The sequence below is a fragment of the Rutilus rutilus genome (genome assembly GCF_951802725.1).
Source record: "Rutilus rutilus genome assembly, chromosome: 15".
NCBI classification, from domain to species: Eukaryota; Metazoa; Chordata; class Actinopteri; order Cypriniformes; family Leuciscidae; genus Rutilus; species Rutilus rutilus.
Genome location: NC_140220.1, coordinates 10,380,050 through 10,404,909, shown reverse-complemented (window position 1 = coordinate 10,404,909; position 24,860 = coordinate 10,380,050). Strand labels below are relative to the sequence as shown.

The following is a 24,860-nucleotide window of genomic DNA, read 5'->3' as shown; positions in this document are numbered from 1 at the left end:
CCTTCCCACTGTTTCAACACCACAGCTGTTGGAGTAATAGCTTTTGTATTATGTTTAGAGAATTGATCATCTATATATTTCTTTTTTTTTTTTTTTTTTTTGATCACCAGTGTCTATGGGATTTATGATATGATTATGCATGAAAACCTTCATATACAGTAGGTAACATAATTGGTGCATATATTATGACTGCCATAATGTATTATCAGTCTAGGGAAATATTTAGTGTTAAGTAACTCATAGTCAGAATAAACAGAACTGCTTGTGAATCCACGGCACTCTTTCAGATACAATGCTTTCATAATGTTTGTGAAGTTTCAATCAAGTAAAAATGTTTAAAATAGTTGTGTCACTCTTTTTGTGTACACCATACCATATCGGTGATATTTACACATACTAGAAGGGGAATACAATAAAAGCTGAATCTATTGAATAACAGGAACTAAAACTTTACGAGGGGCTCTTAAAGTATTTTATTTTACAATAGCCTAGCATTAACCTCTGCAGTAAACCTAGCCTATAGGTTCACCATTGTACAACATTTGAACAAAAGAACACTTGATTATTATAACTCTTTATTAATGTAAATATATAGCTCAAATATAGAACAAAACAGAAAAGCATCGTGTAATACCCTAGCGTAGCCTATAACCTAATTAATTAAAACAAATAATATAATATGACAAATAAATTACAAATGACACCTTCAAATATATGATTACTAAATAAAACTTTTACAGATTTCTCTGTATATAAGTCAATATGCCGAATAAAAATAATCGCAGATTCGTGTGGGTCATTTGCTCCTCCTCACCTATTGAGGTCAGTAAAGGCGTGGTTGCGCGTTCACGTGAAGACGCGGAAGCAGCTCCTTCGCGAGCGCTTGTCATCTTTGTTTTTAGCCATTTTTCGGCTCTTGTAGAAGTTTGTAACAGTGACTTCTCTTCAGGATGGCTCTCCCACCGCAGCTGAAAGCGATCCAGCACCATTTAAGAACAGCACAGGAACACGAGAAACGAGAACCGGTGGTCGCTTATTACTGTAAGCCTGTAAAATATCGCTTTGTTTTGTTAGCCTTCCCTCCCTTCTCATTGGTTTATTAAACTTGTCATTTTTCAGATTATCCTAGGAAATTCTAATAAAATGGTTTTAATTACTCATATATATATTTACATGCAGTAGTTCGACATATTTAAATCTGTCTGTTGTGGAAGTTAGCTTTAGTTTCTTTGCTAAGCTAACATCTGCTGTTTTGATCGTGTTTAGTTTAAATTGTCCAATATGTTAGTGTAGAATATTTATAAGTTGAAATGTCTTGCGTTTATGTAACGTTAAAGGTAGTTTCCCAGCTGGATAGTTGTAGTTCTCCACAAACGCAGCAAGTTTAGCTACAAATGTAGCAGGACTGGCTAACTGGTTTGTTTTGAAAGGTTTGGCTGAAACTTCACTGCATCACTAGTACATCACAGTGACTTTCATGTACTAGATTCAATTTAATGCTGTTCTGAGGTGTGTAGTTGAGAGGTAATCATTCATTAAGCAGTTTGTTTCTTTATGGCAAGTCAAAGTAAGTGGTCAGATATATGCTGAATCATGTAGGGATACTGACAGTTGATGCCATTCTCACCACGCAGTGCTGGAAAAACAAGTTCCTTGTGCGTCCATATTGAGGTGTGTTGGGATGAAATGTGAACTAGCTAGGGAAAAATGTCCACAACCCTGTATACAGTATTTTTCTGAATGTATTCTGCTCAGAAGTTGTAAATGTTGTCATTATTTTGCATTGTATCAGTGATGTAAAGACTTTTTCCCCCCAGGGCATTTGAAGGACTTTGGCATAGTGCAAGAGATGAATCATCATCTAGGTGTAGGTGTGTCGGACTTTGCATGTACATCTATTTTTAGCAATACTGTAATCGTTTTGTAGTGTGACAGACTGAGATGACTCTTTACATCACAGGAAGGTGACCAGCCCGGATGCTCAGGGTCCACCAGGGACCATCCGCAGGCCTTGAGCCTCTAAATGGTCCCCTTTTCCCCATTATCCCGTAAGTCTGGGCTCACGTCATGTGATGCATGAGTCATGACACATGCATATTTTGTAGCCATATGCTTCTAGTGATGTCATAAAACTCTGCAGTGTTTTTTTTATTTGTTTCCCTGAATATTTTTTTTGATCAAATTATTATTATAATCTATTAAATCCCTCACAAAATCGTTTATAAACACCTTTTCCCCTCTGTATTACGCTTCTTGGTCAATGAATGAATATACACTGCTCAAAAAAATTAAGGGAACACTTAAACAACACAATGTAACTCCAAGTCAATCACACTTCTGTGAAATCAAACTGTCCACTTAGGAAGCAACACTGATTGACAATCAATTTCACATGCTGTTGTGCGAATGGAATAGACGACCGGTGGAAATTATAGGCAATTAGCAAGACACCCCCAATAAAGGAGTGGTTCTGCAGGTGGTGACCACAGACCGCTTCTCAGTTCCTATGCTTTCTGGCTGATGTTTTGGTCACTTTTGAATGCTGGCGGTGCTTTCACTCTAGTGGTAGCATGAGACGGAGTCTACAACCCACACAAGTGGCTCAGGTAGTGCAGCTCATCCAGGATGGCACATCAATGCGAGCTGTGGCAAGAAGGTTTGCTGTGTCTGTCAGCGTAGTGTCCAGAGCATGGAGGCGCTACCAGGAGACAGGCCAGTACATCAGGAGACGTGGAGGAGGCCGTAGGAGGGCAACAACCCAGCAGCAGGACCGCTACCTCCGCCTTTTTGTAAGGAGGAGCAGGAGGAACACTGCCAGAGCCCTTCAAAATGACCTCCAGTAGGCCACAAATGTGCATGTGTCTGCTCAAACGGTCAGAAACAGACTCCATGAGGGTGGTATGAGGGCCCGACGTCCACAGGTGGGGGTTGTGCTTACAGCCCAATACCGTGCAGGACGTTTGGCATTTGCCAGAGAACACCAAGATTGGCAAATTCGCCACTGGCGCCCTGTGCTCTTCACAGATGAAAGCAGGTTCACACTGAGCACATGTGACAGACGTGACAGAGTCTGGAGACGCCATGGACAACGTTCTGCTGCCTGCTTTCATCTGTGAAGAGCACAGGGCGCCAGTGGCGAATTTGCCAATCTTGGTGTTAGCGCCTCCATGCTCTGGACACTATCCTGACAGACACAGCAAACCTTCTTGCCACAGCTCGCATTGATGTGCCATCCTGGATGAGCTGCACTACCTGAGCCACTTGTGTGGGTTGTAGACTCCGTCTCATGCTACCACTAGAGTGAAAGCACCGCCAGCATTCAAAAGTGACCAAAACATCAGCCAGAAAGCATAGGAACTGAGAAGCGGTCTGTGGTCACCACCTGCAGAACCACTCCTTTATTGGGGGTGTCTTGCTAATTGCCTATAATTTCCACCGGTCGTCTATTCCATTCGCACAACAGCATGTGAAATTGATTGTCAATCAGTGTTGCTTCCTAAGTGGACAGTTTAATTTCACAGAAGTGTGATTGACTTGGAGTTACATTGTGTTGTTTAAGTGTTCCCTTAATTTTTTTGAGCAGTGTATATATAATTGGATTTCAGCAGTGGCGTGTAACCATAGACTGTAAAAAAATATGGACGACGCCCCTTCGCTCTCTTCCATTGATGAGAACTGAAGCCGCCAGAGTCCCGATATGGCGCTGACATATTGGAACTTGAGTCTGCGCAGTAGCGATCTCGGGACCAGACCTGCGCAGTCGTGAGCAGGAAGTAAAGCCGCGAGATCAACGCTCCGCCCTCACTCTCGAAGAACGCACGCAGGGAGAGTGGATTCTGCACACTTTTTTACAAATTGATTGCAGTTAGACAAGAGGCTTGTTAAAATATAGTAAATACAATCTCCTCAGTCCTCCGAAGATCCCGAAAAAATGTCCGTTGGTGCTTCAGTGACTACTTCGCTCAGAGGACCTGTCAATCACAGCTGTCAATCATGACGTTACACCACCGCATCACGTAACTAACTAAAAGCCAACTTATTTTTGAAACGGACACTTGAACTTACATCAGCGTGATAAAAATGACAGCAAATGAAATAAACCACCTTTGGAAAAAAGATATTTGAAGTGTAATTTAATTGTTTAGTTGGTCTCACGTCCCGTTGAATAACACGGGGAGGCGGGACTTATAACCTATACTAGGACCAGTCACCGGGGGGCGATCGAGACGTTTTGGCTTCACTTTTGAGGGCTTGTGCGGCACGCTTGCGTGTAACGCAGTCACTCTTACTAGCCACTTTGACGGGTTGAATTTCATATAGGCCTAATATATACTTTTTCAATTGTAATCTTTTAAAAAGGCATCTGAAATAATAAACTAAGTGCAATGTAGTGTTGTAAAAATATAGATATTTCGATGCATATCGATACTGAAACATCTGAAACGCTTCCAATACTCATTTTTAACAGAATAGATAAACGATACCATATCTCATCTCTCCGACTGCGAGTTGACACACAAACCCGCCTCCCCTTACTCACTCGTTTCATTTGCTTCGGGATGAATATTGTTGATGTTAGAGCTTGAATTTCAGCGTTGGAATTGCACGTATTGTGCATAATTTTACACATTTGCACAGATTTTGTGCTCACACCCAAACTACGCACACATAAAGTCGCCTCTCAGTACTTTCAGAGGTTTTTTTTTTTTTTTTTTTGCTGCTGCTTATTGCTCTTAAACACAAATTGTCAAATACACACAAAATCGACCATTTCTTCTCTTCTGTGTCAGATCTCCTACGCAATTCCCACAGTAAACACAGTACAGTGCTTCTGGGATCTACGTCAGAATGCCGGCTCACCATTGGCCAGCTCCTGCATCAGTATCTCACGCATGTGTCGTGGTGCTCACGTGAACCGCATTGGCTAATAATTAGCCGGCATTCTAGGGTAGAACTCGGAAGCGCTGTAGCCTACTGTTTACTAAGCGGATAGCATAGGATATCTGACACAGAAGAGAAGAAATTGTTGAATAAAGTCGTTATTTTTTTTACCTATAAAGACTGTATGTGTGTAAGTGGCTAGAGCCTCCCTTGCCTCCTCTGAGGAAACGCCCCTGAATATATTTATTCAAAACACTAATTAAAATCATTCATGTGGTTTCACAAAGTGTACAACAAAAAGACAATGGAATGTACAATCTTTAAATGCCAAGAATGAGTTCAATAAACTATTGTGCACTAGGGGTGTAAATCGGATGTTTCTTCATGATACAATCTGACATCAATTCTCTTAGCCAGCGATACGATATTTGCCGATACCCCAACATGCCGCGATACAATTATTATTTGATTAGATTCAGGTGCCTTCGATTAAAATTTAGATGTCAAGATATTAAGTGTCTATTGTACACTACCAGTTACATTTTTAAATTGAAACCAAAATATAACACAAACATTGGATTGAAAAACACTCTGAAAATTGAAAATCCTGTATCCCAATTGGGACATCCACAACAAAAATACACTCAAGTTTTTTTAAGTAATGCAGAAAAATAAATAACGAAAATAAATTCATGTCACAAATGAGATCATCAATCATCTGATGACAGCTCATCATTGGCTTGTGCAATGAAATTAACTTTAAACAATCAAAGTGCATAGGAAAGATAAATTGAAGTAGTTCTGTTGGAAGTTTAGCATATCATTGTGATATGATGGTAACTGATATTATTGAAAGACAGTGCCATTGCAGTTGAAAGGAACCAGATTGCATTTCAACAGAATGTGAAGCTCTGGGGAATACTGAAGAACTTCAATAATACTTTTATAATTGAACAGCTATTAGTTAGTGTGCATGTTTTGTATGCATCATTCAAGCCGTTTAGTCTGCATGCTCACAGAATCAGATGTCTTAGAAGCCTGATGGTTTTTGCAGAGTGTGGTGTGAGGTAGATTTGGCATGACATTCACTTCAAAGTCTGTTTGCAAAGCCTGCGCCAAAATTGCGACTGATTTTCCAAAGAATCCACAGTGAAATGTACCGCATACTAGTGCTGGGCGGTATGACCAAAAATCCATATCACGGTATTTTTCAAAATTATACCGTTTCACGGTATATGACGGTATTTTATTTTTTCAAACATGACTGGGTGTTAACCACATTTTCTACTGTTTGAGATATGAAATACTGCAGTAGATTGACTTAGAATGCCCTGTTTTACTGTCATGAGTGAATATTGTAGAAAAATACACACTAGTATTAACACAGGTTTGCATAAAATTATGCTGTTTACAAAGAGGTGCCAGCAGGAGGCGATGTAGGCTTGTCAGAAACAGTGGTTTCCCCGGTAATGGCTGTACACAAAGCAGCGCAGCGCGCATAAACACTGCTTTATCAGGAAAGATAAAGAAAGATTAAATTAAAATAACATCGAAACTTTTCTAAAGACAGTCAGTTCCCTTCAAAAATACATTCATATAAAAACACCCGCGCCACGTTTTGACTTTGAAACGTGCAGTGTTCTTGTTTATTCAACGATGGCAATGCCAACCACAAATACATTTTCCGAAAGGCTGTGTTGATATTGTGAACCAATCTATGGGAAACAATATAATTTGACAGCTATCAATTATAGGTTAACCTATCCATCTTCACCGTCACTCTTAGTAACACATATAGCTGTGCATCACCACAGTGCAACAGTGAAAAGCAACCCCTCTCAAACAGTATCGCGCCTCGGCCCGTTCCGATCATTGTTAAAGCAACATACACCGCTGTTGCGGTATATTAAAAATTCATATCATAACAAAAATAAAAACCGGTATTCGTTATGAACCGGTACACCGCACAGCACTACTGCATTCAAATAAATAATGCTCAACTGAGACATTCACATTGTTGTGAATAAAATCTACATTCCTAGCATTAGGATTCTTTGAAAGGTAATGTTATCTGTAGTCCATCCTGTATTGCTCTTCTCTCCTCGTCATCACAACACGCCAGTGGGCGGGGCCAAAGTTGCAATGGTGAAGTAGGCGTTGATTTTCTTCTGCAGACGCGGTCTGCATATCTATTACGTCATAAATAGGCACATGCCAGGACGAGTCGTTTGCTGGGCTTGGTAACAGTACTTTTCAGTTCTGAAACTTTCAAGATATTCTTATATTAGTGATGATATGGAAAATTTGATTTCTCAGTTCATGATCACCCCTTTAAATGATATCAATCAAATATTAATGACAACTTTTTTTCAATTTTTACTAATGATCTGTTAAACTTTGTATAATGTCTGTTAATGTTAGTAGACAGATTGTACATCTTCAGTATTTTATGTCTGGGGCACAAACAACCTTCCTCACATTTATTTTTATTGGCATCCTACTCGGGGAAAGTCTTTGCTCATGAATAGTAGGGTTATTTGATTTTCACAGGAGTATCTTGAAAGGAAGATATTGTTATTTGTGTGCCGATAAGCCTGAAAGTTAAGAATTCATGCACATTTAATAAGTTGACTGGATGCTCCTGGAAGGGTACCAAATGTTTGAATGACTCAGATAGTTATGCATCTTATTTCACATGAGAACAGTAGTTTTCTATCATACCTTAAAATGGTTACTGACATTGAACACAATCATGCTTTTTTTTTTTGTCTTGCTTTCTTATTGTCATGGCAACCATTTCAGGTAGACTGCACTTTTGGAGTCTAACCTCATCAATAGAGGACCTCCCACTGCTTCTGCAATTTTCCATTTCTGAGTAGTGAGATATTATGTCCTTTCTTTGCTGAGTCTAAATGTCAAGCTTCATATTTGTTTTATGACCTGAGAAATCCGTGAAGTCAAAGGGGCAACTTCAAGAAAATGTTAGACGTAATCTCTCTTCTTTGTTGGGCTGTTTCTGAACTCTGAAGGAGGAAGGCAGTCCAATTACTCTCACAAAAGCTATGTTTAAGGCTCCAGACTATAATGTCATCATAATGTTTCAGGGCAGAATACTGTAGAGATGGTTTGACACCATTTTTGGACTTAGTTTCTATGTTAATATAGCTGGCATCTAGCCCTCTGAAAAGAGTGATACTTCTTGACAGATGAATCTGATTCTTTTCTGAATGTTCACTACGGTTCAACAGTTTGGTCACACTTTTAGATTAGGGTCCAGTTCTCACTATTAACTAACTATTAACTTTAATTTTGCCTCGATAAACTCCTAATTACTGCTTATTAATAGTTATTATTAAGGTTGTTGTTACTATTAGGTATTGGATATGATTAGGGATGGTCATGCAGAATAAGAAATTAATATGTGCTTTATAAGTACTAATAAACAGCCAATATTCTATGCTAATAAGCAACTAGTTAATAGGGAGAATTAGAACCTTTTTTTTTTTTTTAAGAAACAATACTTTATTCAGGATGCGTTAAATTGATTAAGAGTTGCAGCAAAGACATGTATAATGTTGCTGAAGATTTCTATTTCAAATAAATGCTGTTCTTTTAAACTTTCTATTAGTCAAACAATCCTGACGAAATGTATCACATTTTCCATTAACATATTAAGCAACACAGCTGTTTTTAACATTGATAATAATAAGAATGTTTTTCTTGAGCAGCAAATCAGCATATTAGAATGATTTCTGATGGATCATGTGACTGCAGACTGGAGTAATGATTCTAGGATTCAGCTTCACCATCACAAGAATAAATACAGCTATTTTTAAATTGTAAATATTTCTGTAATATTAATATTACTGTTCTATATCAAATGATGAGGCTTCTGAGCATAATAGACTTTTCAAAAACAAATAAAAAAAAACTTAACTTAAAGCAACACCAAAGCACTTTCCACTTCTGTCCCCCTACAGGTTGGAAGCATTGTGTAAAACACTGTTGAACTATTAGTTTTTTTTTTTTTTTTAAACACTATCAGTGTATTTTTAAAATATTATAGGCCGTTTCCATTTGTGATTGGCTAACACATTGTTTTGGAACATTCAGTGAGGTTTCACTGCTGTTTAAAGATCTGATTGTATTGTACTTATAGAGGTTTTCCTATTAAATCCAAATGAGAATTTTCTTAAGACAGGGTGAATTCATTGTGCCACTGGAGGTCAGCATTGACATTTAAGTGAGGGAATCAGGACTTGCTGGAATTGTTTCTGTTGTTGGCTTACTGTATCCTTTTACTTGAGACTTTATCTGTTGTTTGCTTATACTCAGAGTTTTAAAATTGCAGATGATCATGGTCTCTTTAATATCTAGATGATGATGATGATGATGATGATCTAGCAGTCTCGGTTCTCTTATTTTTCTTCATTATCCTTAAAGTTTAAATATTCTTGGCTTGGAAGTTAAGCTCGCTTTATGAATCACAATTAGTTTTTTTTTTTTAGTTTTTTTCTGGATTATAAGGATTGATGTTTTCTATGAAGACGTCATAATGTGCAACAGCCATGTGCCTGGTGCCAGATTAATGTGTGGCAGTCTTCAGTTGTGTGTGGTTTTTGAAGCAGAATGCTCTTCTGATGCGGTTCTGCTCTGGCTTCTGTCTCTTTGACAGAGCTCCAGTTCTCTGATTGGCACCATGCTGTAAACCTATGGAAAAGGCCCTCTTTGACATTGTTTTCCTTCCTTCTTGCTGGACCTAATCCAGTCTTCAGACTGAGCAGCAGCTACATAATAACATCCTTGTAGTAGGGAAAGCAGAGTGCGCGGGCTGACATTCCTGAATATAAAATTCAGTTCTTACTGCAGATGTCAGTGAAATACTCGGGCATGTCCTCGACTGAAGAGTCACGCTGTCTTTCGTCTGTCAAACGTCAAGCTTGCGTTGATGCTTACTCTGCCATAATGAGCATCTGACATGCTTTGTTGTGCAGTGGTCATTGAATGGGTGCAATCAAGCCCAGTTTTTCTATATGAATTTACATTGAGGCCACTTAAAAATGTCTTCTGAATTAAAGGGATGGTTCACCCAAATTTTTTAATTCTGTCATAAATTACCCTCACCCTCATGTCGTTCCAAATTTGTAAGACTTGTTCATCTTCAGAACACAAATGAAGATCTTTTTGATGAAATCTGAGAACTTTCTGTCCCTCCAAAGCTACACAACTACCACTTTGACACTTCAAAAAGTTAGAGATCATAAAACTAATCCGTATTAATTGAGCGCTTTAGTCCAAAATTTACACAATCGCTTTGTATGAACAGATTGAATTTAGGCTTTTATTTGCGTAAACATTCATCAATTTACATATCAGTTGTGATAAACAGAAGCTCAAGCATGTTGACATGCGAGAACCAATGAGGTTCATTGGCATGTTATGCAGCACATTTGAACTTCCCCAAGAGGTTTCTTCTCGCGTGTCAAGCAGGTTCGGTTGAGCTTCTATTTATGTTAGCTGATCAGTGTTTATGTGAATAAAAGCCTAAATTCAATCTGTTCATCATATAAATCGATCGAGCCTCTTCAGAAAATTTGGACTAAACCACTCAATTCAAATGGATTAGTTTTACGATCTCTTTGTGAACTTTTTGAAGCATCAAAGTGGTAGCTGTCAATGGAGGGACAGAAAGCTCTCAGATTTCATTAAAATATCTTCATTTGTGTTCCGAAGATGAAAATAATTTGTATTTTTGGGTGAACTATCCCTTTAAGTCTCCACAGCTTTGCGACCACTTTCAATAAAAACACTATTCTGACATTTATTCACACTCTTTATTTCACTTGCTTTCATTAAAACAGATGAAACAAATAATGCAAATAGTAGATCGTTTTTTTTTCTTGATTTACAAATGTGAATGGCCTCAGTGTTGCATTGTTTCAGATGAGGAAAATTGGATGTTGAGCAGTATGGGCGTAATACAGTTACAAAGGAGGACTTTGTGACTATGCTATGATCTATTCTGATAGACATCAGATCTCTGCAAATTGGGCCTCATGGAAGAGGAAATGTAGGCTACTGTTCTTAAAGAAACAGACAGGAAGTACTTGACAAAAATATATCAAATACTGTATGAGCCTTTCCTTTCAGCGGTCATCAATCTTCTGAAACCCCATTTATTTAGTTCACTCAGGGTTATCTTACTGATAACATTTGAATTGTAATTTCATAATGTCCCTTCTTCTCCCAAATCCCCCCCAAAAAATATGCCAATCCCAAATGGCATTTTTGAGGACAAAGTGGAATGAAGAAACCTTGCATAATTTGTGTGATTCTAAATGTCGTGGTTACAGAAACCAGACATTATATTTTCTGTCTTTCTTTCTAGAGATCGCAACTTAAAAATAGTTTTCTCTTGTTTGTTTTTTTCCACAAAATTCCACATATGCCCTGTAATTCCTAAACACAAGGCAAGGGTATTTACTGCTGCATAATGAATGAGCAAATTTACTTTTACTTTAATCAGACTCGCTCAAGCTGAAATGGCACTAATGATGAGACATGCCGTTAGTTTCTTATAAGAAATTTAGTTGAGATAACAAAAGTAACAAAAATAAACTAACATAATGTATGGCTCTCTAAGGTATTTTTACCTAATGATACTAACAACAAGGATGAAATATTATGTATCTCAAGATTATTAGCTTATAAATCAATAACCTTACCCTAAATGTTTGTAAAGTTTTATTTTACTTGGTTATTTGGATGTACTTGGTGATATGGCTGATAAATTGTTGAGATATTTGTGCTGGTATTTCATGTGTCTCCCCCGTGGTCTTTCCATGCTCATAGCACAAGTCTTGGTTTTTCTTGTATTTGTCTTAAATGTTGCTTTCTCTCTTCATCTTTCTCTCTGTTTTAACCAACCTTATTCAAACTTACTATGCTTTCTAACTTAACTATGCTTATTTTAACTAAGGTACCCTACACGACTTATTAGATGCTAATAAGCCTCTTGTTTGAAGCAAAATTGAAACAAAACTTTTGCATTTAAAAGCAGTCTAAACCATTAAAATTTATTTCCGTTTCAGGTATGGTATGTGTTCTGTATAGTATTTTTGTTTCTCAAGAAAAACAGCAGCATGCAGACACCTTTATCTAACATTGCCCTGGCCTGAGCACTAAACTTAGGTGTATTTGCTTTTCCTCGTTTCCTTCAGGAAGTTGTAATTGTGAGTTCAGTGTTTTACTGGCTAATGTGTGTAAAATGAGATAACTGATTTCGAGGTCTGCCTAACACACAACGTGTCATTCAAAGTCTCGTCTCGGCTTGACACACGTCACTTAAACAAAGCATGTAGAATTGGTTATTTTGTTTGGATATTTTTGTATTGCTAAAAACACTGTAATAGAGAATGTTCTCAACCTTTTCCACAGTGTGTTTACAACAAAGACGATAAGTCTAAATAAGTATTTCACTGAATTTGATTCACTTTATAGTTTCCTTACACTGTAAAAAAAATGTCCCTTTTACACTGTAAAATTTACTGGAGGGAAAACTGGCAGCTGTGGTTGCCAGAAAATTATAGTAAAAAACACTGTCAGTGTTTCCAGGTAACAGGATACATGTATATTTTACTTAAGTTATAATGGCTAATAATATACCTACTTAAACTATCAAAATCTGCCCGTTTACCTTAAAATGTATAGATAACCACCACAAGAATACAGTTGGCACAATAGAAAGCCACATGATAAATTAGTTAATCGTAAGCAGCCTGTTTGTAAAACATGGGCAATACTGTATTCACGGTGCACAGGGTCATACACTCAAAGACAAATTACCATCATTGTAACACACATGACACTAAAATAATGCAATAAACATTAACTAAATAACATAAAATGCAACACAAAACACATTAATGTACATATTAAATCAAAGTTATTTAGAAAAAAATGTAAGCATATGTGCTGTGTAACGGAGGGGTCCTTTAAAAGTCCTTTAACTGTTTTCTTTATTTATCATAAATGATATGGTAATTCATAGTTTATATTTTCAAAAAACATAAATTTGACAGTATTTTATAGTAAAAACACATATAATTTGATAAATCATTTACAGTTTTTCACTGTATATGGGTAGGACCGTAATGTTAACCAATTAACATGTTTTTACTGTAGCATTTTACAGTGTATCTTTCCATGTAATTATCCAGGTTTTTACATGTTTTTTTAATTAAATATTATATTTGTACAACATTTATGTGTAGGTTTTTTCCCTCATTACTATTTATCTTTTATCTTAGTATTTCTATTTAAAAGATCCATATATATATATATATATATATATATATATATATATATCAGGGATGGAAATTAACTTTTTTGTCCACCGGCCACTGTGGCTGGTGGATTTCAAAATCTACCAGCCACTCAATGTTTTTACCAGCCACTTTCTTGTTTTTAACCGACAATGTGTAACTGCATGTGAAAATTAATACTAAGTGAGAGCAAATGTTCAGTCAAAGTCAAAGCCAAATATGACATGTCACAAGTAGTTTTATTGAAACCGGCTATTTCCACACACACAAGTACTGTCCCCCTTTACTTAACATAAATTGTAAGAATATGACTAATAGTAAAGACTAGTACTAATAAATAAACATTAGGCCTATGCTAAAGCTATTAAATAGCAGTCCCAAACTAGTTTTTGTTAATACAATGTTGGTATGAGCCACTAGAGTCATTTAAAAATATAAAAAATAACACAAAGAAAAATAAAGTGGCATTTTGGGGTTAATATGGAAACGACAGTTACCATGGTGAATACACAATATTAACAATAACTGTTAATGAACCATGGAAACTGCTCCTGGTGAATAGTATGAAAATCATCCCTGCATTACTTTTATTTTGTGTAATTTACAACGTAACGGCGTTGCATGCTCGTAGTTTATTTTGCACTTTATATACAGTGAGGCGATACACAGCGCGCGCCGCCACATTTGCACGTGCAATTGAAGAGTGTGTGCTACGAGAACAGGATAACGGCTGACGTGACAGGACAAGAAAGTCCGTTTTTCTGAGGTGAAAGACTTTATTTCAGCGTACACTTATGTCCTCTAAAAGTGTCCGCCGTCTGTGTGAAACAGTATATTTTTATTTACCCGCCACGGTGGCCGGTAGGTGAAGCGAGTTTATCCGCCACAACTCAAAATCACCCGCATTTGGCTGGTGGCGGGTGCTAATTTCCATCCCTGATAATATATATATATTCCATTTTCAGAACAAAGTGGAAACAGTTCAATAAGTAGTGACTAGTGACATTTAATTTTGTTACATTAAAGGGATACTCCACTTTTTTTTGGAAATAGGCTCATTTTACACCTCCCCCAGAGATAAATAGTTGAGTTTTACCGTTTTCGAATCCATTCAGCCGAACTCCGGGTCTGGCGGTACCACTTTTAGCATAGCTTAGCATAGATCATTGAATCGGACAAGACCATTAGCTTCTGTCTCAAAAAAAATTACCAAAGAGTTTCGATATTTTTCCTATTTAAAACTTGACTCTTCTGTAGTTACATCGTGTACTAAGACCGACGGAAAATGAAAAGTTGCGATTTTCTAAGCTGATATGGCTAGGAACTATACTCTCATTCCTGCGTAATAATCAAGAATCAATAATCAAGTCCAGCAGGCGTAATGATATGATGCAGCGCCTGAAAACAGTCCCCAGCTCAGTAACTTCCAACGTGACCGGGACTAAGTTTGTCTTACCTATTAGACCTATTTTCAGGCGCTGCGTCATATGATTACGCCTGCTGCACTCATGGTACGGCAGCAAAGTTTCTTGATTATTACGCAGGAATGAGAGTATAGTTCCTAGCCATATCAGCCTAGAAAATCGCAACTTTACATTTTCCGTCGGTCTTAGTACACGATGTATTGTAACTACAGAAGAGTCAAGTTTTAAATAGGAAAAATATCTAAACTCTGGTCATTTTTTTGAGAGAGATGCTAATGGTCTTGTCCGATTCAATGATCTATGCTGCTAAGCTATGCTAAAAGTGGTACTGCCAGACCCGGAGATCGGCTGAATGGATTCGAAAACGGTAAAACTCAACTGTTTAACTCTGGGGGAGTTGTAAAATGAGCCTATTTCAAAAAAAAGTGGAGTATCCCTTTAAGTAAGAGGTCCACACAGATGTATCTTAATATTTAATGCAAGAATATTTTGGCTCATGTTTGGCCGCAAGGGGATCGTTTCATCCCTCTTCATCACATAAATGTGATAGCAAGCTGCGGAATACTTTGTAAACCCTCATCTTTTTAATTTCCTTTGGGACTGCATAGGTTCACCTAGGTGAGATTTTAAATTGGTAAAAGTGTGGGTGGGACCAGATATTATCTTCATTAGGGGAGCATATCCCTAAGGCTCGGAGCTTACTGTCTTTTTTCCAAATGTCCCTCTTAAAAATCCCTCTTCACTTAATGACTTTGAACTTGTGCAATAGCAATTGATTGTTGTCTTCTGCCAGGCACTCCATAATTGAAGACCTTGTTTGTGATCCTTCATGAATTCTAATGAACAAACTCTGTGTGCTTCCTGTCTCATGCTTCACCTCTCTTGGAATACATTGTAGATCGCAGTTTCTTCTTCTATTAATGTCTATTGATTGATCAAGAACTGCAATTTTATTCATTAAAATAGATCCTCAGGATAATGCTCCTTATTCATGTGTGACATCAAGGTAATTCACTTAACTTTGCATTTAAGTGTAGCTTTTATGCTCTCACAGCCGCAGCATCTGCATCTTTGGAGTTGTTTGCCCTTGCAGCCGTAGCTCTTCTATTTAAAGTGAGCATCCAGAAATGACATAGCCTGGTTGACACCAGACCCTTCTCAGTTGTAACTGAGAGTGGGTCTGGGGAAGGTTCATTCACAGCCCATTTCCAAAGGGGCGTCACCAACGGACGTCGCTCAAATGCCTCAAGGGCGCAATTGGATAGACCTAAAACCAATCAGAGCGATTGTCATCGTGTAAAGCCCGCCTCAACGTTTGTGATTGGTGCCTCGATTTGGAAAAATTGGAAATGGGCTCTTGGTCAGACAGACTTGCAGAGCAAATCTCAAATTTGCCTGAAGTTCGTCAGGGTTTTCCCAGGCTAGAAATGACCCATACAGTGTGCATCAAAGGCTCATGGGACTTTTTCACCCTTTCTAACTCAGTAGGACCATGTGCCACTTTTGTATATTATACTAAAAGAGCAAGAGCCAGTCAAAATTCCATTGTACTCATCACATATGGCCTGTAAAATACATTGAAAACTTTTACCAGATGTGTAGGCCTGACCATGTTTTGTAACCACAACTACTGACAACTGGACTCCAGTGGTCCAAAGACGCATAATAGCAAAGGATGCAGTTTGCTGGCAAGAAAAGGGAATTTGGTAGCAGAGAATGTGCTTTAAAAATTCAGATATGTAAGAAAATCCTTTACATTAAAATGCAATGTATTTGTTTTTATTTAGTTATAGTGTCTGTTTTTACTTTACTTGTTTTACATCTTCGAAACACATCTGTAATATATTTTTTCCCTTACAGTATAGACAAACATTTGAAAACCTCTACTGATATATATATATATATATATATATATAAATTTATATATATATATAAAAAAAATTTTTTTTTTTTTTTTTTTTTTTTACATTTTACGTCAGCAAAACATAAAACACAAAACAAAATTTGTGAAAACACAAATGGATATATGAAACTTAACAACTGTCTAGCTTTTTCAGTAGAGCGCTTTGCATTGATAACAGTTTTGCACACTCTTGGCATTCTCTCAACCAACTTCATGAGCTGGTCTGGAATGCTCTTCCAGTCTTGGACCATGGTGAAGGAATTCTGATATACTGAACACATGTTGCTGCCTTATTTTTTTTCCCCACTTTAGTCATGGTCCAACTAAAAATGATTTTATTTAATATTTTTGGAAAGAAATGCACAAAAGCATTCTACCATTTTTATTTTATTTATTTTTTGTTATTTTAGCATACGCTTTAAGGTCCTGAGAAACACATATTTAGTTAGGTGTGTCTAGACATTTTAGACATACCAGTCGGTACAAATATTTTTTTTATGGTACCAGCATTTCTGCAGAACAGGTAGTATGGAGTACCGGGTATATTCGGTGCCTGCTGATAGACACTGCCTTCAAACCCGCGTGTTCACGTTTGTTTTTTCTCTGAGTGTCAAAGTTTTCTACCTACATGTTTTTACAAGTGTTGAGCATTGCAGCCAGTCACAATTATATCTTTTGAGCACATATCAGAGGTGCTAGTCAGTAAGTTAGTCAGAATCTGCTTAACACCAGTGAAAGCGCACAAGGTTTTGTTCAACGCGAGCGGCACACTTGCAAATGACTTTTGTCATTTATAATGTAACTTTCATTATAACCAACAAAGTGTAAAAAACAATGTAAATAAGAGATTCAATGTACAACTAAGACTATTTTTATCATAACAGGAGTTTTCGCAAGAGTGCAGAATTCAGTGATCTTGTGCTTTAGATATTGACAGCCTTGGTGATTATAAAGGGACGGGTCTTCTCTTCCTGTTTATTACCCATTCACAGTCTGAATACATGTTTAGTTTTTCATGCTGCTAAGTACACTGCAAAGATTCTGGATTGACAACCATATTTAAATGCACAATTGAATAGGAAACTGATGATAGACAGTGATAATCAATGGATGAAACAAAACGGGACAATATTTTTTTCTAAGTGCCAAATTCAACAGTTTTTGCCCTGGTACTGAAATTGGTACCGAGAACCGTGAAATTTGACTATTTGTACCGATTGCTGAAATGTGGGTACCGTGACAACCTTAGTACTGCATTCTAAATGCCATGCTAACATGACATCAGTTCAGTGGTTAAACATTTAATAAATAAATAAAATGCTCTTCTCGTTTTTAATGTGTTCCAGGTCGACTTTACGCCATGCAGACAGGAATGAAACTAGATAGCAAAACTCCAGAGTGTCGGAAGTTTCTTGTGAAACTAATGGATCAGTTGGAAACGGTAAGTTAATTCCACAAGATTTTTATACTTTGACTAGGTTTGAGTTCTTTTGTTTGTGTGGCATTAGCAAAACATTTTTAGTGACCTTTTGTACTAAGGCCACTGTATTCTCATCAGTTCAAAAGGCTGAATTTATAGGTCTCCTCAAAAGGGGAGCAGGAAGCTGCCGGAAAAAAAAGAAACAAAAAAAGTTTATTTTATGCCTAGGCACTGTTATAGACATTTCAGGAACCAATTAGATAAGCGCGGAAACCCTGCAGTCTCCAGTGCTCGCTTTTACTATCGCCTCAGCTCGGTTCATTAAATGTCACAGAAACAGGAAACAACAGCCTGTGGAGACCCAGATCCTGGTGGGCACATCCGGTCAAAAGGTCTGAAGCATGAAGTGTACTTCATAGTGAACTCTCTTTTACACCATACAATGAAAAGATAATGCTCTGCTCTTTAATTATGGTCGGAATAACCCATCTGTCATTTAGGGGATTATGTGCATGAAATGTACAGTGAGGAAAATAAGTATTTGAACACCCTGCTATTTTGCAAGTTCTCCCACTTAGAAATCATGGAGGGGTCTGAAATTGTCATCGTAGGTGCATGTCCACTGTGAGAGACATAATCTAAAAAAAAAAATCCAGAAATCACAATGTATGATTTTTTAACTATTTATTTGTATGATACAGCTGCAAATAAGTATTTGAACACCTGAGAAAATCAATGTTAATATTTGGTACAGTAGCCTTTGTTTGCAATTACAGAGGTCAAATGTTTCCTGTAGTTTTTCACCAGGTTTGCACACACTGCAGGAGGGATTTTGGCCCACTCCTCCACACAGATCTTCTCTAGATCAGTCAGGTTTCTGGGCTGTCGCTGAGAAACACGGCGTTTGAGCTCCCTCCAAAGATTCTCTATTGGGTTTAGGTCTGGAGACTGGCTAGGCCACGCCAGAACCTTGATATGCTTCTTACAGAGCCACTCCTTGGTTATCCTGGCTGTGTGCTTCGGGTCATTGTCATGTTGGAAGACCCAGCCTCGACCCATCTTCAATGCTCTAACTGAGGGAAGGAGGAGGTTCCCCAAAATCTCGCAATACATGGCCCCGGTCATCCTCTCCTTAATACAGTGCAGTCGCCCTGTCCCATCTGCAGAAAAACACCCCCAAAGCATGATGCTACCACCCCCATGCTTCACAGTAGGGATGGTGTTCTTGGGATGGTACTCATCATTCTTCTTCCTCCAAACACGTTTAGTGGAATTATGACCAAAAAGGTCTATTTTGGTCTCATCTGACCACATGACTTTCTCCCATGACTCCTCTGGATCATCCAAATGGTCATTGGCAAACTTAAGACGGGCCTTGACATGTGCTGGTTTAAGCAGGGGAACCTTCCGTGCCATGCATGATTTCAAACCATGACGTCTTAGTGTATTACCAACAGTAACCTTGGAAACGGTGGTCCCAGCTCTTTTCAGGTCATTGACCAGCTCCTCCCGTGTAGTTCTGGGCTGATTTCTTACCTTTCTTAGGATCATTGAGACCCCACGAGGTGAGATCTTGCATGGAGCCCCAGTCCGAGCGAGATTGACAGTCATGTTTAGCTTCTTCCATTTTCTAATGATTGCTCCAACAGTGGACCTTTTTTCACCAAGCTGCTTGGCAATTTCCCCGTAGCCCTTTCCAGCCTTGTGGAGGTGTACAATTTTGTCTCTAGTGTCTTTGGACAGCTCTTTGGTCTTGGCCATGTTAGTAGTTGGATTCTTACTGATTGTATGGGGTGGACAGGTGTCTTTATGCAGCTAACGACCTCAAACAGGTGCATCTAATTTAGGATAATAAATGGAGTGGAGGTGGACATTTTAAAGGCAGACTAACAGGTCTTTGAGGGTCAGAATTCTAGCTGATAGACAGGTGTTCAAATACTTATTTGCAGCTGTATCATACAAATAAATAGTTAAAAAATCATACATTGTGATTTCTGGATTTTTTTTTTTAGATTATGTCTCTCACAGTGGACATGCACCTACGATGACAATTTCAGACCCCTTCATGATTTCCAAGTGGGAGAACTTGCAAAATAGCAGGGTGTTCAAATACTTATTTTCCTCACTGTACTTCACAAAGAGTATACAGTATATGTATCTATTAAACTTAGAACTTTATTATTATCTATTTATAGATTATGCATAAGTTGTGAGCTGAAGCAACCTCATTCTTTTTGTCTGTAGAGAAAGTATTTTGCAGTGCTTTTATAAAATTACACTGGTTTACGAGCCTAACTTTTAACCCAGTAAATGGCTCACAGGTCTGTTCTGGGGAAAATGCATATAATAATCTAACTAAATATATTAATTGTGCATAGTTGGATAGCAAGATGAGTAGGCTTATATAGAGGTAAAACAGTAAGTGAAATCTTTGTTGTTTATGCAACATCCAGTCAAATTCACCTGTCAACTAGTAGAAGCTACTGCTAGACAAATTAGGTAGATGACAACATGGACAGGTTGTAATATGCCCTCACCCTTGTAAAACAATGAACAAAGGTAAAAGAAAACATGACCCAGACTACAGTAAATATGGGTAAACTTGTGTTTGAGGTAAACATGATTTGTGCTGACCTACAGTCAATTATGGGCTGCCTAAACCGGAAACTTTTCGGAACCACTTATTTAAATGACTCGTATGTCAGCAAAAAGTTTTTCGTGCAAGATGTAGGATCTATAGCTTTTCGCTTGTCATAGACTTGCGCAGAGAAGCAGAATGCGTGTGATAAGGTTCACTTCACCTATATCTTGCTCTCGTTCTAAATATCAGCAAGTCTCTTGGCCAAAAAACACATAGAACCTTCTCCGTTTTTCTTAACAGAACAAGCTTCCTTTTAGTAACTGTTAAAATGACTCCAGTGTTCCTTTTTTTTTGTCCAAGGGGATTTTGAGTGAACCCCATGGAATCGGTGTGCATAGACAAGATCTAGTTTCAAGGCTTTGATTTAGTGTGCAGAAAAGCATCCAATCTCGCTTTCTCTCTCTCTCTAGTGTGTTTGCACGCTTCCTTCCGACTTATGTTTTTATATTCTTCTTCGATACAGTACAAGTGATGTACTGTGCCTTCACTGTGCTTTTTCACGGAATAGGTAAAAATTTCATTAAAATGTGAACAGTGAGTCCATTCAGGCGCCCAGGTTCCACCTGTTGAAATGTAACCAGTCGTATTTGCTTTACTGATTTTACAAGGAAACCTGACGCTCTCTAGCAGACTGTAACATCACAGAGAGGAAGGCAGAGCCTGACTGGCTGAAGCTTTGGCGTTTGGGTGCTGGCCATTCCAAACCTCTAAGAAAAAGACCGGGTCACAGGCGTCTATGTGTTGCATGGTTTGCTGAGATCAGGGTTAAGGCTGAAAATGTGCTGAAACTTGCAATTCCATTTGATTTTGCAATGAAGTTTAATTTTTAATACAGGACCACCTCAAACATTTATTCTATTTATGTTATCATAGTGTACAATTTATTTTAAATGAAGCTACAGCACATTTATTGTCAATGAACCAACATGGAGAGGGATGATGCCCATGAAGACTTGAAGACATGAAGTCTTGTTGAAAACTCAGGCCAGGAAAACAAATGGATATTTTTGGATTTTGTGCTGTCTCGGTATTATTAGAAGTGAGGATAATCATGAGCCTACATTAGTCCATGCAGTGTCATTGTCTGTTACATTTTAACAGTTTTCTGTGAATTATGAGGCGACAAATTCATTCGCCTGCTGTCGCTGATCATAATAATAATAGCTGGGTGAATGAGTCCACTAATTGCGCGTGGGCAACTCTCCAGAGGGACCCTCTTTTGCAACAAAATGTTAATTACACTAGGCTTCTGGAGTGGAATCAAAGTGGCTGATGCTTCTCAGGAATGATAGAGTCATGCTATGGAAACCAGGGCTTTAGAGAGTAATCATCTAGAATCTGTCATAAATGGTGCAGTAAACACTCTTTACAGTACTGCCCATGCTAAAACATGCTAATATGACCACATTTGCATGGCACTTTAGGTTGTATCAGTGCTGCACATGGAAAACTAACTTTTGAGTGGTTCTTTGTGTTTCAGATGAAGAAGGAGCTCAGCGACAACGAATCCATCTCGCAGGAAATAGTTGGCAATGCCCATGTTGAGAATTACGCTATAAAAATGTTCCTCTATGCAGACAGTGAAGATCGATCAGGACATTTCCACAAGTAAGTCAAGGTCCAGGTTGGATTAGTTGGCATTTTACATCCCCAGAATATTTAGACAGATTTTTTTTTTCGCTGTTTAAATGCGCATACCTTAATTACAGTTTCCTTTCACCGAACCGTGACACAAAATAATCCCACTGTCACTATTGCACATACAGGGAGTGAGTAGCAGGCTAAAATTAGCAACAAAGCTGGCTCTGTACTGGGCGGTTGCCTGGGAGTGAGACGGCATGGATTAGCCAGGTGTTGCGTTACAGGTCACAGCAGTATAATGAAGCTGTTGTGGACAGTGACGTCATAGGCAGTGCAGTGGCTGGTAAAGGGTCCAAGAGCTGAATACCTGGCAGTGACTCAGGCCTCAGGTCATATGGACTGGCACTACCTGTATTTTAAGTGATTATTAGTTTTGTTGTGACTAGATAAACCTGAGAACACTTCTGAACAGTAACTAGGGCTGGGCGATATGGCCAAAAAAAAAAAAAAAAATTCTACTTAAAAGAAATCTGCAGATGACTAAGCAATTGTTCAAAACAAGTTTTAACTTTATTTTGTTTTGAATTTCCCTTCTGGGATTTGATCTGGATTTCCCCCTTGGGGTTAAAGTGCAATCAGAAACAACAAGCCAAAAAGACAAGATGGCAGGCCCTGCCTTTGTAAACAGTGAAAATGTAACATAACATAACGTAACAAAACATAAAATGGGTGGATTGGGATTGGGGGGGATGTAAAAAAACAAAACAAAAAATATCACAATATTGTGATTGTCAAAACATTTGGTAACTAAACAGAATTTAATTAAGTTTAGTGACAACACAATGGTTACATGGTACTGTGGTGGATTTTTCCTAAATCTGACTATCTAGAATAAAACTGTTGCGTCTAGCCGTCTACTCATCGACACTTAATAAATAAAACTGTTGCGTCTACTCATCGACACAGAGCGTCTACAAATCGACGCTTAATAACCTTTATACTCCAGCTCTTGCGTCTTCAGTCGACAACTGGCCGAGTCTACTAACCTAACTTCTTTGCTGCGCAGTATAAAAACAAATGAGACAGACTTCAGTAAATGTCCCTCAGATGGTTTATTCAAAACGGCCGTGAGTTCTCGAGCAATACTCAGAGATTCTCGGCCCAACACAATAGGCTTTATAGGGTAAAGCCAGACACATCAAAATAGAATCATCATGACTAACATGTCATGCGCTATCAATATGATTGGTTAAATTGTTTAAAGCAAGCCCCCCCCCCCCCCCCCCCCCCCCGTCATTACCCTTTGACCCTACATCAGAAAAATATCAAAAACATTGTAAGGGGTTAATATTTCAGTCAATCATTTCACAATACAGTCAAAATAAACAGGACATTGAGTCCTTTTTCAAAGTTCCATTCGACCAAGGTTACATTAAATCAAAAGTTTGTTAGAAGGTTAGATCAAATCGAAAGTTAGTCTGGTGGCTACATCCTAAATAAAAGGAAGTAAAAGTTATCCTGTTATTGTTAGATCTGGAATGGAAAGTTAGTCACCATCAGACATAGAAAATGGGAAGTGTAATGAAAAGTTTATCATAAGATGAAAGTTCAGATTTTCATGGTTAGTAACATAATTAATCTTATCTAATTAATTCCACTACAGTACAATGACTAACGTTACTGTTTTTATTATTGCTTGACACAAATTTCACAATTTCAATTCAATTCAATTCTTGTGATTTGATTCTGATCTTGATTCAATATCGATTCCTTTGGATAAATATTAGGTACAGTAGATACATGTTGCTTTGAAACAATCTACATTGTTAAAAGCGCTATATAAATGAAGATGGCTTGACTTGACACGTTAATTTTTCTCAAAAAAAAAAAAAAAATCTCACCTAATGCTGTAAACATACAGAGCCCTGTCAGCTGGTATTATTATTAAAGGTTAAAAATAACATCTCAAATTAAATATAATGCGTTTTTTATAATAACAACATTATAATAGTTTAATGATATAGGTACAAATATAATATGTAATATAGTTATCATAATTAGCAAAATACTCCTCTATAGCATTTTTTTAAGTTCAACTAACGTGCTATAAATGGCTTTCCTGAGGTAAATGTAACGTTACGTGACATATTGTTCTCCAGCTGTTTTATGGACCTTTCCACGGTTGAAAAACACTGATCGATCGATTTGATTACGTTTCAGTATGAACTGTATCTTTCAAATTACCTATTTTTCATTCGTGTTTATTTACTATTAACTAGTCGTAAAGAGTAACAGATGATCGGTTAACGTGTCGCTTGAACTCTATCAAGAGATCTGTCACGTCACATTTACAAGCACCAAAACGGTGTTTATTGTTTGAATTTCGTAATTAAGTTGACGGAATCTGAGAGCTGAGAATTTGTTTCTTATCAATAGTAACTCTTCGCGATTTTTCTCTGTGCGAGAAAATGGATGTGTGGCGTGAGAGCGTGTAAAAAGGTGATTGCGTGAGTCTCATGGTGAATACGTGAGAGTTGGCAGCCCTGCGGATTCAGTTTGTAAGACTGTAGGTTGTTTTTTGGCGGGTGTGCGGTGCTGCCGCAGTCTTTTTCATTTTCCAATGAAAATGGGCTGAGCAGGGGGCCAATGTTTCGGAAAAAATTTAAGCTTCCCCCGGCGCCGCCAT

At 37.9% G+C, this 24,860-nt stretch overlaps 1 protein-coding gene across 1 annotated transcript in view; it reads left to right on the top strand.

Annotated features, from left to right (window-relative positions):
• The first annotated feature begins 825 nt into the window (after positions 1 to 825).
• The window catches only part of vta1 (vesicle (multivesicular body) trafficking 1), a 43,628-nt gene continuing 19,593 nt past the window's right edge, over positions 826 to 24,860 (top strand). The window contains exons 1-3 of the mRNA XM_084432705.1: positions 826 to 1,041; positions 17,879 to 17,973; positions 22,074 to 22,201. Of these exons, the coding sequence (XP_084288831.1) occupies positions 951 to 1,041; positions 17,879 to 17,973; positions 22,074 to 22,201 (314 nt within the window). The 5' untranslated portion in view covers positions 826 to 950. The remainder of the gene's footprint in view (positions 1,042 to 17,878; positions 17,974 to 22,073; positions 22,202 to 24,860) is intronic.